Genomic DNA, 15,679 nt, shown 5'->3' with positions numbered 1-15,679 from the left:
AGGAGGGCCAGCAGCAAGCAGTTGTCCATGGGGGAAAGATGCGGTGTTTGATTTCCCACAGGGTAACTCTGGCCTCGGCTTCAGCATAGCAGGAGGAATTGACAACCCTCACGTTCCAGATGACCCAGGTATCTTCATCACGAAAATCATCCCCGGGGGAGCAGCAGCCATGGACGGCCGTCTGGGGTGAGTGTACAAGGCCAGGGCAGCAACCTCATCAGGGTGTCACCCAGGATCTCCCCAGGGACCCTCTGGGCAGCTCCTGCCCCTTTCCCCTGCCATGGTCCCTGGACCAACCCCATCCCTTCCGCAAAGCTGGGTCCCCTCAACACAGGGATTCCTGCAGTCCCCTGTCCCTGTCTGCAGCCACCTCCTTTCCCTTCATCTCCCATCTTCAACAGAGTCACACTGTGGGGTCCAATCCCACTGCCTCCCCCCTTCAGAAGTGACCCCACTCTCACCCTGGCAGAGCAGGATCTGGCCAGCTTGAGCAATTCTGTCAAAAAAGGGTTTGTGTGGCCAGAGGAGGGTGGCAGAAGTGTCGACGGGAGGGTGGTACAGGCAGAGTCCCCCAGGCCCCAGGCGAGCTCAGGGCCACCCTTTGCCTGCAGGGTGAACGACTGTGTGCTGCGGGTGAACGACGTGGATGTCTCGGAAGTGGTGCACAGTAAGGCTGTGGAGGCCCTGAAGGAAGCAGGACCCGTGGTGCGACTCGTGGTGCGCCGCCGGCAGCCCCCACCGGAGACCATCATGGAGGTCAACCTCATGAAAGGCCCCAAAGGTGAATCCCTCACTGCTCACAGGACCAGGGTGCTCTGCTGCCCCAGTGTAGGGTGGCCCCTCCATGAGGAATGCCACAGGGTGCGAGGCAGCATCACAGGGGATGTGGGATGTGAGGTGCAGGATGGCACAGGGTGGTCCAGCAGCATGGGATGCTATGGGGCACAGATTGTGGGAAAGCCTATGGTGCAGTGCACAATGGCTGGGATGTCCCCATGCAGCAGCTGGGTGGCCCACTGCCTGCTGGGGTTAGGGCAGGGTGGGAAGCCCTGCCAGACAGAGGTGCCATGGTGCCAGCCCAGGGCTCTATCCATCTGTCTGTTCCTCACACCTTACCTGACCTCTCAATCTCCCTCAGGCCTGGGGTTCAGCATCGCAGGGGGCATTGGGAACCAGCATATCCCAGGGGACAACAGCATCTACATCACCAAGATCATCGAGGGAGGTGCTGCCCAGAAGGATGGACGCCTTCAGATTGGGGACAGACTGCTTGCGGTGAGCCCAATGCCCACAGTCAGACATGAGATGAATCTTGGTCATGGTGTTGATCCCAAAACCCATCACCCCTCCTACCAGCAGCCCCATGCCCCTTACCTGGCATCCCCCTGAGTCAGTGGTGTGGGAGGCAGAACTGGAAGGCCAAACCCTGTCTCCAACGCTACTGCAACACCTACCCTGTGGGAAGCCACTCCACTCCTGGAGGGCTGCATCAGCCCCTGCCCTCCTGCCTGTGTCACACAGCTCCTTCCCTCTGGCAGGTGAATAACACCAATCTGCAGGATGTGAGGCACGAGGAGGCGGTAGCTGCCCTGAAGAACACTTCTGACATGGTGTACCTGAAAGTGGCCAAGCCCGGCAGTGTCCACCTCAATGACATGTATGCGCCCCCCGACTATGCCAGCAGTACGTATGCCAACCACTGGCACAGCAGCCCAGGCACTGCTGGGCTGGGGGGGACAGAGCATGCTGGGGGGGACAGAGCATGCTGGGGTGGCCTGCAGTGCTGGGCTGGTCCCGTCTCCATATCTGCATTGCAGATGGATTTCTACTTCTGATGGATGCCCTTCTCCTTCCCTGCAGCCTTCTCAGCCTTGACTGACAACCACTTAAGCCATAACTCCAGTCTGGGCTACCTGGGCAGCATGGAGAGCAAGCCTGCCTACCCCATCCCTGCCCAGGTGACTCCATCCCGGTATTCACCCGTCCCTCGGCACATGATTGGGGATGAGGAATTCACCAGGTGGGTACCAGGCATGAGCATCCCTAGTTCCTTCTCCTCCTTCCTTCTTTCCAAACCTGGTTGCTTGACCTCATCCTCACTGCTGGTGGAGAGTCTCAGCCAGAAGCCCTTTAGTGGATGCATGGTGCAAAGCTTGGAGCCCCCACAGTGAGCTCTCTGCTCACTCTCTAGCTCAATGCAGTAACCCCCTTTCCTGTTCCCTCTCCTGCTCGTCCCTGAGCCTTGCACATCTGCATTTCAGCTTCGTTCTCTTGTTTCACAATACCTGGAACGTAAAATGTTCCCTTACTCTTCTGGTGCCATTCAATATAAGCAGCACTGGTGAGGGGCTGGGGAGAGAGCACAGCTCTAGGTAAAAGTAGGGTTCCTTCTCCCATGCTCCCCAAGCACAGCATCCCAAAACACCTGCAACCAAGTGCCAGTTCACCAGCTGCCAGCCCTGAGCTTCACAGCCCCCTGTGCAGCCCTGGCATGGCCCCCTTTGCCCCTCTAGCATAATTTACAGTGCACAAGCAGGTTTGTTTCCTGAACTCAGGAAATAAAGAGGAACACAAAGGAGATGTTGCTCTGAGCCTAGATCTGGTGTACAACTTCTCAAAAGCCTCATGCTGAGGATGAGAGAGTGAGACCTGGCTGATCCTGCTCTGCTTGCTTGGGCTCACAGCTTTCCCTCTGCTTGCAACAGCCCTGGGGCCAGTGCTGAGCCTGCTCTGGATTTGGTATCCCCAGGACCAGGGCTCTAGGGCTCAGGCTGTATTCTTAGGACTGGCACTCGGGTTAGTCTCAGAACTGGCTCTGCAGTTAGGAGAGAAGTTGCATGCTGGTTTTGGGGTTGCATTTTCAATGGAAGATGTGATAGCCTCAACTGGGATTGTCCCCTTCTGCAGGATGCTGGCAAATGACAGAGTTGCCATCTGGTGTCAGGTCTGCTGTCCTCTCAGGGAGTGGCTTGCTTCTTGATGCTTGGCTGCAGCTTGATGCCTCTGTGCACTGTGACCTGTGCAGGCCTCTGCCCACACCTCATCTCTCCTGCCCGGTCTCAGCACCAAAAACGCTGGTTCTTGTAGCCTACACTTGCTGAGTGTAGGAAATCCTGTGCTGTCAGGGCACTGGAGGATGATGCCCCATGCAGGACCAGTGCTTTCTGCCATTACATTGCACCACGGAAGGGACTGTGTACCAGCGCTTGGACAACCCACCATCTGTCTCTTGCCAGGGGCCTCGATCCCACCATGGTGTCCGACGTCCTTGTTTGCGGGCCAGAGAGCAGAGAGAGCAGCCCGGTGGCAATGGCATCAGCAGTGTCTTGGCCGTGGCACTGATGCAGCACGTGCCAGTGGCCACTAGGGGATGGTGCTGCCCTGCTGGAGACAGGCTTGGCCACTGCTCTCAGCCATAGCCCCCTCCTCTCGGCCAGATTCGCAGCCCACAGGGGGCTCCGCACCCCCGACTGTGCTGAAAACCTCATGTGCACCGACACCCCAGCTTCATGGCTGCAGGTCTGTTGGCTCCTGCATCACCAAGATTGTGCACTGGAACCAGTGTGGTCGAAATGCTGGTATGGACAAAGGCAGCAGCTCTTCCAGGCATTCCCCAGAAGCAAAGGTCCTGGCCTGGATCCTCTTTCCCCTCCCATAGGCAAAAGTGCTGCTGCAGACACGGACATGGCTCCAGTGACCCTGGAGCAGCAACCAGGGCCAGGAACCAGAGCATGTTTTCCAATGAGTTCCACCACTGCAACTCAGACCCAGCACAGCCCCACAGAATTCCTGCAGTCACTCTGTGCTGAGGTTCCAATGCTAATGCTGCAGTGTCTAGCATGGGATCTGCCTGTAGGATTCAGGCCTCCCCGGATGAGGATAGAAGCAGAGAGGGTGTCTCATGAGTGAGATGTGACATGTACCTGTCCAGGGCCTCATTTCCTCTTCTTGGTTCCTGTAGTGTCTCTACTTTCCACCAAACTGTCTGATCCCCACATGGTGCTGAAGGTGCTGGGGTGGTGGTTCCTGCACTCTGCTTGGAGAGCAGCAAAACCCAAGGGGCAGAGCAAGTTCATCAGCTTGCTGGAGGCAGGGTTTGCAGACCCATAGATCTGACCTATTTCTTCTCCTGGGAGATCTCTATCCCTGAACATAGCTTTGCTGCAGAGGGACTGATGGCTATAGCCCTCCCTGCCCTGATACAGTGGCCCCTGGGCCAAGTACTGGTGGCATCCTGAGGACATGGGGTACCCATGGTGTTTCCCTGGTCTCCTCTGGTGTGTCCCAGCCCCATGCTATGATCCAGCTGAGGCCTGAGTTCCCCTTAGCTCAGAGCTTGGAATGCATCCAAAAGCCATAAGGATAAAGCAGGTATTATCTGGAGGTCACAAGGTAGATTCAGCTTTTATCTCATCAGAAATGGATAGATGGAGTTATGACTGCTGTACCTCTGCGTTTGAAGGCAAGGGGCTGTGTGTGGAGCTGGAGACACAGGGAGCCAGGCTGTGAATTTGGCCTCTCTTGGGTGCTTGCCCAAGTCTGGAGAGTTAGGTTGGTACAATCAAGCAGAGCCAAGGTTTCTTTCAGCACCTTTCCATAAAAACACCTGTGTGTGGGTCTGGGAAGCAGCTCAGGTTGCTGTGGTGCAGGGCATTGAGAACATTCTTGCCCCTTGCATGTCCCAGCTGTTGCTGCCAGCAGAGGCTGCCACACTGCAGTGTTCACCATCAATATCCAGTCATCCCTATCCCCTTCCAGGCAGAGGCAAGGCCATAGGAGGATGCTTGACCTCTGACAGGGGACAAGGATGCTGCTGTGCCTGGTGGGAGGAGTGGGGACAGGGGCAGGAGCAGCTGGGAGAGACAGGAGAGTTGAGTTGTACAAAGACCAGGGCCTGAGCAGGGCAGAAACCAACCAAGACCTTCTTGCAGGGCATCCTGTCTGTCTCCTGCTCCTTTTGATCTTTATCAGGTGGTTACATGGAGCAAAGTGGCATTCAGCCTATGGGAACCCTGGAAGGATGGTGCAACGCTTCCTAGTGTGCTGGTGCATGTCCCTGCCAGTTAATCCTGCCTCTTGCATCCATGAAAGCACCAAAACTTTCTCCCATCTGCCTGTGTGACAGCAGTTATCCAAGTGTTACAGACTGATCCAAGGGGCTGAAAAAGATACTTCATTGGATGAGCCTGTAAGCATGCTGCCAGGCTGCAAGGCTTCGTGCTGTCTGTTCAGCCAAACTTTATTCTTCTGGGTCCCCACTCCACTTGTGCTGCCTCAGCTTCACTCTTTCCCCAGCTGTCACCAGCAGCCAAGGGTGACAGAGGGGGCAGCTGGGCCAGCCTCCTTGGTGGCCCAGGGTCTCCCTAGCAAAAGTCTGCCATCATTTCAAGGTCCACTGCAGGTGCTGTTGGCCAGTGCCATACCTCTGGGGTTCAAACATCTCTCCTACCATGTTCTGGAGCTCCCCCTCTGCTCCCCAGCAGGTGTGGAACTGATCAAGCTGCTGAGCTCTCTGGCAGGTCCTTGGCCCTTGTGTACCTGCTGGAGGGCCTGGGATCCAGCCAGTCACCACAGCAGATGTTCTAGTGGTCCCCAGTGTTGTGCTGGCTGACAGTAATCACCAGCCAGTGCTAATTGTCTGGTATCATTTATTCCCTTGTATTTTAATGCACCAATTGAGCTTGGGAGCTGCCATTGTTCCCATCAGGCTTGGGGTTTTTTTCCCAAACAAAAATTGATGCAGGCTTTTTGTGATGCTAGGCAATCTTTCTGCCTTTACCTGCCTATCTTAATTTAAAAGAATTAAGTCATCATACAAAAATTTAGCAGTTCTGTTGAGCTGCACAGGACTGTGGCATGTAGGTGCATGAGGTTGCAGGCACTCTTGCCATGCTGCACAGTCATGGAAGTGCTTGATCCCCCTGGCATGGTATGGCTGTGCCAGCCTTGATGCCCTGGCTCATGGCCTCTGATGCTGCCTCAGTCCGATGCTTCTGTGTGTGGCTTCATGGTGGATGGATGCTCTGTCTCATGTCACCTGTGCAAGTGCCCTCACCTCTTCTCTATCAGCCTCCTCTGTGCTGAGGGCTTGAGTCACACGCAGGGTGACTCCAGACCCACCCGTGTCCTGGGAAGCACAGGCACAGCCGAGTCACCAGATTCGCTGCTCCTCACCCTGATGTCTCCCCATCCTCTATCTCTCCTTCCAGGGAGCCCCGGAAAATCATACTGCACAAAGGTTCCACTGGCCTGGGCTTCAACATTGTCGGAGGGGAAGATGGTGAGGGGATCTTCGTGTCCTTCATCCTGGCCGGAGGACCTGCTGACCTCAGCGGGGAGCTGCGGAGGGGAGACCGCATCCTCTCGGTGAGTATTCCCGGGAGGGCACCCCCGGGACACCTGTCCACTGCCACCCAGGATACGGTTCGGCAGGGTGTCCAGCCCCAGTGTGGTCGTGGATGTGGCCCCTGGGTTCACAGAACGGGAGCAGCGGGTGCCGGGATCTGTCCCGCGGTGGAGTACTGGGGAATGGTTCATTGCCCGCAGAGGGGACCCCGGTGCCTGGGATGCTCTAGAGATGCCGATGCTGGGGGCTTAGGGGATGGGTGACGAGAGTTCGTACTGCGGATACAGGGCTGCTGGGCCGAGCCGCAGGGCAGGGCGTGTCGGTCCGGTCCAGCGGAGCCACTCTGTCCCGGCAGGTGAACGGCGTGAACCTCCGCAACGCCAGCCATGAGCAGGCGGCAGCGGCGCTGAAGCGGGCGGGGCAGACGGTGACCATCATCGCACAGTACCGGCCCGAAGGTACCGGACACCGGGACCGGGGAACCGGCAGCAAGAACAAGGGAGGGGGGGGGGGGAGGGGAGAGGGGGCGGGGCGGGGCGTCGCGTGCAGCTGAAGGGGGCGGGGCGGGGCGGCTGGCGCGCGGATCGGGAGGCCGGGGGGAGGGGCGGCCGGCGAGGCGCCCATTGGCGCGAGGCGGCCCCGCGGGGAGGTGCGGCCGCCGATTGGGCGGTGGGGGCCGGGGGGGTCCCGCCGGCGGGGTCTGCGCGGCTTTGTGCTCGGGCCGGCCGGTCCGGGGCTGCGGCCACCGCCACCGCCACACGCCGGCCTGCAGGTGAGCGGGGCTCCGCCGACCTCGCCTGCGCCTTCCCGGCCCTGCAGCTGGACCGGCGACACAGGCGGGGCCTGGGCCGGGGGGGGGACCTCGGCTCGAGGGGGGCGGGGTTGGCTGTTTATCGGAGGCCTCGGTCTGTGGGGTCCCCTGAGCCTTGCTGGGGGACCCGGGACCGAGAGGGTGCCCTGGAGGGTCTCACGGCTGCAGCTGCCGCCCGTCGTCCTGGGGTACGGCTCCCTTCTCCCCCCCCTCCCCAGCGCCGTGGACTCCGGGGGGCCTGGGGGGAGCGGGCTGGAACTGTGGCCTCGGTTCTGGGTGGAGTGCTCGTTCCCGGCTCTTGAGCATCCCGTCTGGCCTTTAGTTCCCTTAGCAAAGGTGTTGGGGGAGGTGGTCCCGCGAGGGGTGGTTGGGTCCTGCGTGGGGCAGCAAGTGGAGGGAGGGCTGCTGCAGAAAGGGAGCTGTGGGGACTGAGGTGTCACCCGTGGGGAAGGGCAAGTGTTGGGGAGGGCGAGTGATGAGCTGCTCCCGGGTCTGCTGCCGGGCTGTTCCGTGTCCCCGGAGGCAAGGTACTGGTGCCAGGATGCAGGAATTCACGTTCCCTGCTGCAAGTGGCTTTCCTGAGCCCCACTGATTTTCTCCTACAGCAGTTCTGGTCCTTTTCACTGAGGCCACCATGCCACCCCTCGCCTGCCCTTTGCCTTGTGCCCCCTCATGTGCATCCCTGGGCACTGCCCTGAGGGTTTCTGTCCCTGCTGTAACTCCTCTGTCCCATGGCAGAGGCCACTGGGCTGCAGAGCTATTAGTGCTGCTCAAGGGGTGTGCTGTAGGTATGGGGGGTTTTTTGTTTTGGCTTCTTTTTTTCTTTCTTTTTTTCATTCTTTCTTTCTGGGAAGCACTTTAATGGTTCTGTGGTTTTGGCTCCCCATGCTACTTGAGATTTGGCAGAGACACCGACCAAGAGTGACTCCTAAATGTGAAGCAGGACAAAAATCTTTTAGACTAGGGCTGAAATGTCAGTGGTTTGTAGCTGATGTGTTTCTGGGTCCATGATGGCTGCTGGTCTGTGCAGGCAGCAGCACCCAGCACCCAGGCTGCAGCCGTGCTGGGGGGCAGTATTGCTGCTACAAAATACAGACTTTTGTCTTTTGGGACTTGACTTCAGCCCTTCAGAGGCTTGAAGGCCTGGGAGCCAAGGAGAAAGGTCTCCCTGGCATGAACCTCCAGGTGCAGGTAAAGCTGGGTCCCCTTGAGGTGATACTTGCTCCCAAATGTTTGTCTTCTGCGTGCATCGTTGCTGTAGAAAGGGCGGGAGAGGGGGATTATGGAATGTCCAAAGGAGCAGATTCTGGTGGAAAGGGGCTTTGAGAAGGATGGCACCTCTCTTTTGTACACAAGTGTTGGTAGGGTTTGCCCATAGGGTGTTGGATGAGTGCATGTGTGCTCTGCATCTGACTTCACTAGGGGAGCAAAGAGACTACTTGTGCAGGTCTTGAGGTTAGGAGCCTTCCTTGTGAGGTCCTACCAGGCACTAGGAGTTGAAAGAAGCAAAGACAAAGCCAGGGAAGGATAGAGAGAGGAGCTCCTTTCCTGTCTTTCCTTTGAACACCTGTGCCTAGTGAGTGCAGTGCCTCTGACCACTGCTGAACGCTGTCAAGGAAGAGGAGGCTGCTCCCTGTGATGGTGCCTCTGAGCTGTTCCTGAGGTTGCTTCCCATTGAGTACTTTTCACCCTGACCTTTGATGCTGTCACTAGCACTTGGGTTTGGCAATTCCCCTTCCTTACGCCCCACGCAACAAAGCCTTGGTATTCCTTGCCTGAAAATACAAGAATTCAAAGAACAGCATTTCTCTGACCTCGTCACTCAAAGGGAAGTGCCGGGACTGCAGTGACTCTTTAAAAAGCCTTCAAGTTTTTCCAGTTGTCCTGCTCCCCTCCAGTCACCTGAGCCTGCAGCATGTGTGCCTGCAGGAACCTGTCTGTACTTTAACCCCTCTGCTGGAAGGTGTGTGGGGTCAGGGTGATAAGGGGAGGGGAAAGCTGAGGGTAGTTGTTGCAGGTGTCTGGCCTGGAGCATGTGGCCAAGCAGCCTGGGGCTCTGCTGAGGGCTTGGCAGAGCCAGCCTGGCCTGCAGGTTTGCATGCTGGAGAGAATCGTGCGAGCACACAAGGTTTTATGTACCCTCGGGGGTTGCTTTCCAATGCAGTTCCTTTTCTACTAGTGCCTTCTCCCCTTGTGCTGTCTCCTGGTGCCCAGAAATTGACTGCAAACCCACTATCATGTTTAGCTCTACTAGATATATTTACAGCTGCACCACACTGCTGGTGGCCCTTGGTGCAGGCAGGTGATCCCTGCCTCATCTTAATGGTCTGTGACCTGGGTGCACCTGGGGCATAGCCTGCTCACAGCACTGAACTTATTCCATGGTCCAGGATCAGGCCCAGGGAAGGAAAAAGTGGTGGGAGGGTGGAGCAGTGTTTTTATTGAGTTGCTGAGTGGTAATAGCAAACATCCTGCACCTCCTGGTGCGTGGCACAGCGCCACAGGGACACTTGTGGTGAGAGGTGCTGAGTCACCTGTTGCATATTTTTCATTCTTGATAAGTGTGTCCAGCACCTGAGTCCCATGGGAATGCTGGGGAGATGGGGTTCAGCCATGGCTCACTTCCCCACCATGCCATCCATGAGCACACTTCCCAGGCAACTTTAGGCTGTGCAGATGTTCTGGGGTGCAGAGCTTTGAGCCAGAGAGCAAAGTCAGGAGTGTTGCTTGCTGAGGGTTAACTGCCAGTAATTGTCTCAGAGGCTGCTACAGCTTGCAGATAAGGAGGGCTGGTGGCAGCTTCCAAGCTCGATCCTGGAGTAACCTTGCCTCCCCTGCACTGGGAGAGTGGTGGTGGAGGTGGTAGGTTTGGTTTTGAGGCTGGCTTCTCCTCTGTCCTGCATCTTCTCACAGTCAGAGCCAACGTAAATTGGGGGTTCCTTGAGAGACCCTAGGGTGTTGTGTTTGCTCTCTGGAGGATAAAGCCAAAACAGCACTTCAGTTCTTCAGTTTGCTGCATCCAGCCTGGCTTGTGCTTGTCATGCAGGTATGACTTTTCCAAGTCCCTCCAAGCAGTGTGGCCACTTCAGCAAAATTTGGAAAGCCCCTTTCCATGGAGTGCACTGGCCAAGGCAGGGTGTTTGAGAGCTCTGCCCTTGGGTTGCCTGCAGGGGACATGGCTGCTGGCAGGGCAATGGCACCCAAAGGTTGCCCTCACAACATCCCTGCCCCTGCCACTTTGCTGCCTGCCTAATCCAGTGTGGTTTGTCCTCCACACTGTGCTCCTCGTGGAGAAGGGTGTTATGGAAGGGATGCGAGCCCACGTGGTGGGGAGCAGTGATCCCCTCAGTGTGGAATGTGCAGAGTCAGTGCCCCTGGCAGGGTCTGGGACAACTTGGGGTCAGGGGTTGTAGCACCACTTCAGCTTTTTGAGGGTAATAATAATTCCATACTGAAGAGGATTTATGGAGCATCTGTACCTACTTCTGACGGATGCTTTTCTGGGATATAAGAGCTGATGAACTTCCTGGGGCAGAATGAGCTGCACTGCAGATGCTGTGGTCCACCCTGGTGTGGGGCAAGAGGTGAAGAGTGGGATGAAGCTCACCTTACTCTGCTAGGAGCTCTGTAAAACCACAGTGCAGGTTTATGAGTGTGAAAGCACTGCTTGCCTGGCCACTTCTGCATTTCCCTATCCAAGCAGCAAGCAGTCAGGGGCAGTGGGCACCCCTTGACATCAGAGCAACTGGGGTCACTGGGGATCTGGTGACCTCTGCATTAAGTAGCTGACCCTGCTCAGTGTGTAGCACCTCTTGATGCCCTGCAGCAGGAGGAAGGGCTTAATTTCAGTGTTTTGCATGTATCTGCCTTTTTTTTTTTTCCAGTCTTTAAATAAAAATGCATAATTGGCAGAGTGCTGGGCCAGGGAATGCCTTGGTGGGTCCAGCTGCAGAGTGAATGACTGGATAGTGAGTAAATGCCAAGATGTAGCTGCAGAAGTGTCTGCAGTGAGAGTCACTTTCTCCCTTTCAGAGTGAGGGGCTCGTTCTCAAACACAGCCCACAGTGCATTCCTTAGCAGTGTGTTTGTTCCTGCTGCTCCTGTCCAATGCATCTCTGCAGGCCAGGCAGCAGCCTGCAAAATCCACCATGCTGCTGGAGCTCTGCTCTGGGTCACAAAAAAAAAAAATAATCCCCAAACCACATCTAAAATGCTGGGTTGTGGAGAGGGCTTTGTATACAACTCATACAGCAGATATGAGGCTGGTTCCTTCTTGCCAGTATATGGGGCCATAACTGCAGTTTGTGCCCAAGGGACAAAATCAAGAGTACCAGGTGAGAACTGTTAGGGTGGGCTGTGACAGTGCCAGCAGTTTCCCTGGTGTCATGATGCCACAGTTACTCAGCATCTGGCAAAACTTCCCTGGTCAGTCCTGGGTAAGCAGGGCCGGTGCCTCCACCCTCTGCTTGCTGGCCCAGCCTTTATACCTGGCTGAAAGTTGGGCTGGTGCAGCAGCAGGAAGCAGGGTGTCAACTGCTCCTGTCCAGCAGCCCAGTGGGGAGGTGGTGACAGTGGCTTCTGGTGGGTCCCCTGGCAGCTCTGGTGGGTCTCTGCTATTGAGATATAGGACCAAAAGGTGAATTCCTCTTCCCTGCTACCATTCCCTGGGTGAGGGCTGTGCTTTGGCTCTCTGTTCCCCGTCCTGCCAGTAGAGTGGTGAGTAGGGAGCCAGTGATGGCTGCAGTTGTGCCCTTTGCTCTTCCAGCTGGTGGGTCACAATCTCCTGGAGGGGCTCCATTCCTCTGTTTGAACTGCTCTCTAGGTCAGCAGCCTGCTGAGTCCTGCCCACCCATTCCCTCACTGAGCAGCAGCTCAGCAGTGGTGGAGGTCTCGGCAGCCCTTGCTCAAACTGCCTGTGGAGGGGGGTTTGGGGTGAATTTTGGAGCAGCTGGTGCCTGGTGTGGACTCCCACAGGGTGCTGCAGCCTCTCTGACTTCATTGTCTCTCGTGTGTGGGGACGGACGGGCACACGGGCAAGATGCCTCACAGACAGACTCATTGCCTCTCAACACAGACGTGTAGCTCAGGGGCAGCTCCTGCCTGCACTGATCAGCTCTTTACTCACAGAGTACAGCCGCTTCGAGTCAAAGATCCACGACCTGAGGGAGCAGATGATGAACAGCAGCATGAGCTCTGGCTCCGGCTCACTCCGGACAAGCGAGAAGAGATCTCTCTATGTCCGGTAAGGCTGACCCCCCCCTTCCTGCTCCCCTGCCTGCTCCTCTTCCTGCTCCCCTGCCTGCTACCTTGCTCCAGACAGTCAGATGTGGGTGGGATGAGTATATCCCTCAGTGTGGGATGTGACAGTTCAGCCTGGGCCGTGCAGCACTTCTGCAAACGGGTGCTTCAGAGGCCAAGGCAGTGAGTGTGACAGAGGCATCGTGAAGCCCAGAGGGTGCAGCAGAAAGAGTGGTGTTCCTGCTCTCGTTTGCCAGGGCTGGGTGCTCTGAACTCAAGTGCCTCTTCTGAGGGCCACTCCACCTTGGAATGCACAGATATCTCTATAGAGGCCTGGGCAGCTGCTGACCATAACAGCCCACTGGGAAATGGGCTGGGAATGTAGCATCACTTATGCTCTGGACAGCTCAGGGCAGCATTCAGGGTGCTATCTTTGAACCACTGCCTGCTAACAGGCTTCTTCCCATCTCCTCCTGCCCTTACTGTGGCAGGATCTTGCTGGAAGGGGGATGAGCTCTTAGGAGGATTATTGCTCTGAGCCCTCAAGTGTGCTTTTGGTCTGGAGCCAAGCATTGGGCAGGCAGGGGTCAAGTAGACATGCAGCTCTAAGAGCTGCAAGTCCTGCACTGACAAGGTAGCCCCTGCTCACTGCCTGCTTCTTGCCACCTCCTGCCTTTCACAGCACAAGTGGGATGACAGCTAGTGAGTAATTTTCTTAATTAAAATAATCCTGTAAATCCTTGCCCTGCACAGCTTGTTGGGGTTGGGGGCTGTCAGGAGCAAGGAATGTATCTCTTTCCCTGGGGGAAGGATGACAAGGGCCAAGGCATCAGTCTCAGCAGCCCCATTCAGAGGGCCTTCTTGGTGCAAGCCTGGCCTGGTAGAAGGTGAGAGCTGCAGCTCTGAGTTTCTACAGTTCATGCCTTTCCTTGAGGCTCTGCAGACATCTTGCTTGATATTAGCATCTTGGGGCTCCCTTCTGGGATCATGCAATGAACAAACGTCTTCCTAGTTCTGCCCTTGCTCCCTTGCTGTCCAATGGGCACTCTCGTGGCTGGAACAGGGTTTAGGTTAGGTCCAGCTTCAGTTGAGCCTGTGGTTCTCCTGTTCCCTGCCTGGACAGGTGCTGAATATATTGGGCCATGGCTATGAATCAGAGAGCTCCCTGCTGCTTCTAGGCTCGTTGTGGTTTGACACATCTTTTGGTGCATCCCTTAATGTGGCTTTGGCCTCTGCAGCACTGTGTGACCTCCTATAAACCCACATGGCTGGGCAGCACCTTGCTGAGAGGTGATCCCAGAGGAGACCTTTCCCTCAGCGTGGCTCTTTCTGACCTTCCCTTTCTCTGGTGGCCATGCAAATTGTAAAATGTTCTTGCAAGAGCTGCTGGGCACCCAGGCTGTCCCAGCCCTTCTGGGCAGAGTAGTTTCAAGCCCAGTTTACCTGAAACCAGCTGAGCTGCTGCGCTGTGGACAGGACATCATTTACAGGACTTGCTGCCCAGCTGCTTCAGTCAAGTTTGTGAGACTGGGTTACACTGTGCATTCCATCAACATGGCCAGAGCTGGGCACCTGAGTGCCTGCCGGAGCTGATTTGGAGGTGCTGGTGGTCACCACGTGTTTCAGAGCTGCAGCTGCACAGCACAGGCAGAGATGAGGAAAGTTGATCTGCTGCCTGCCTGCCTGCCCTGCCACAGGGCAAAGTCCACCACCACTGGGGCAGGGCAGGGGTGGGGATCAGGCAGGCAGGCATGTGCCTGGGCACTAGGAAGAGGCCATGCTGAGTCCCTGGCACTGCTGCCCTGCCCTCCAGTCAAACCATCTGCTCTCCTGGCTGCTCTTGCTCTGTGCTGTGAGCCAGCCCAGGGGCAGAGGAGAGCAACCATGCTGCCATCTGGTACCTGCACCTTGTGTACCTGAGGAACATCCAGCCATGATGGATCCTTGATGCCAACACAGCCAGGGGCTGGTCTCCAGGTGTGTTGCACCTTGGGGAAGAAAATGCCTTGTGCCTTGACTTCCCAGGTGTCCTGCCCTTGCATAAATCTTGCTGTGCCTGCCCTGTGGCTGCTGTGGACAGGGAGCCATGGGGCCAGTACTGCTCTAGGACATGTAGGCAGGGTGCCCCACAGCCTTCCTTGGATTGGGAACTGGCCTGACCAGTTCCCAAGGTCTTGGCTCGTGTTGTGCTTCCAACAGTGCTGGCCTTGCAGGGACTTGCTGGCCATGCACAGTCTTATCTTTTGGCTGGTAGCTGCCTGAGAATGTTGTTTGCCTTCAGCCAAAGTGCCCTGTGGTGCTTTGCTGTTGGCTGCAGCATGCTGGAGACTGCTTGAGTGCAAAGGGACTAAGCATGAGAGCTACCTCAGCCCTGAGCAATGTGGGAAAGGGGGAGTAATGTGATGTGCTAGCTGCATGTACCTGGGTGCATACAGCTACATCAGGCCTTATCCCAAAGAGCCCTCTCTGAGCCACAGCCCCTCCTCTCTTCCTTCCCATTCAACACCAGCTGTCTTGACCCATTCCCCAGTGACCCAAAGGGTTTCATTAGTCAGTGCTCCCTCGGCAGCACTGGAGCAGGGATCTGGCTAAAAAAATGCCCTCCCAGCTCTTCTGCTCCATGGGGACCTGTTCCTTGATCCCTTGGCCCTTCTATTTGCACAGAGGGTGCTTTCAGACCCTCTTTGAAGTCCCTGCAGTGAAAGGTGATAACTAGCAGGGCAGAGAGTGTCTCTCTTGGTTGAGAAAGGCTCTTTAGTGCCAGGATTAAACTAGCAGCCATCCAGGCATTGCAGTGCTCAGGCTTGTGTTGGGCTGGGGTGTGAGGGGGGATGATGTCCCAGGAGCAAACACAGGGGTTGTGCTGCCAGCTGTGGTGCTTTTAGTGGCTGTTCCTTGGTTTGGTTTATTGCAAAGTGAGTGTGTGTGTGTGTATGCGTGGATAAATATATATATATATATACATATATATATACTTAAATATCTCAAAGCAGACACAGTTTGACATCTGACATTAGAATGAGTTGCACAGGAAGCCAGTGGGAGCAACTTGTAGATACAGGTGTACTGTGCTGTGTGTAATAGTGAGCAGGAAGGGTGTTGGTATTTTTTTTTAAAACAAAAATAATAAACTCTTTTCTGTATCTTGTTAGTTTAATAGTGAAGGTAATTTTAAATTGTTCTCAGTGAAAGTATCAAGGAGTCTGAAAAGGATCAATTGTGGAAGCAGGATTTATATACTCTAAAATACATCCCTAATTCACAGGCTCTGGACTAACATATCC

The 15,679-nt window shown here is 55.9% G+C and overlaps 1 protein-coding gene across 10 annotated transcripts in view; it reads left to right on the top strand.

Moving 5' to 3' along the window:
• The window catches only part of DLG3 (discs large MAGUK scaffold protein 3), a 75,626-nt gene that overhangs the window by 48,885 nt on the left and 11,062 nt on the right, over window positions 1–15,679 (top strand). For 8 of the 10 annotated variants that reach the window (XM_071757448.1, XM_071757446.1, XM_071757447.1 and 5 more), the window contains 8 exons: window positions 62–186; window positions 612–781; window positions 1,139–1,275; window positions 1,539–1,683; window positions 1,861–2,020; window positions 6,210–6,366; window positions 6,702–6,804; window positions 12,285–12,399. In XM_071757448.1, coding sequence (XP_071613549.1) covers window positions 62–186; window positions 612–781; window positions 1,139–1,275; window positions 1,539–1,683; window positions 1,861–2,020; window positions 6,210–6,366; window positions 6,702–6,804; window positions 12,285–12,399 — 1,112 coding nt within the window. Of the gene's footprint in view, window positions 1–61; window positions 187–611; window positions 782–1,138; window positions 1,276–1,538; window positions 1,684–1,860; window positions 2,021–6,209; window positions 6,367–6,701; window positions 6,805–6,967; window positions 7,119–7,230; window positions 7,346–12,284; window positions 12,400–15,679 lie in introns of those variants that run through there. The other 2 variants (XM_071757455.1, XM_071757456.1) reach the window with 2 other exon arrangements.

This window comes from Heliangelus exortis, chromosome 14 (assembly GCF_036169615.1).
Source record: "Heliangelus exortis chromosome 14, bHelExo1.hap1, whole genome shotgun sequence".
Taxonomy (NCBI): domain Eukaryota; kingdom Metazoa; phylum Chordata; class Aves; order Apodiformes; family Trochilidae; genus Heliangelus; species Heliangelus exortis.
Note: the sequence above shows the minus strand (reverse complement) of the source record. Positions and strands in the feature narration are given on the sequence as shown.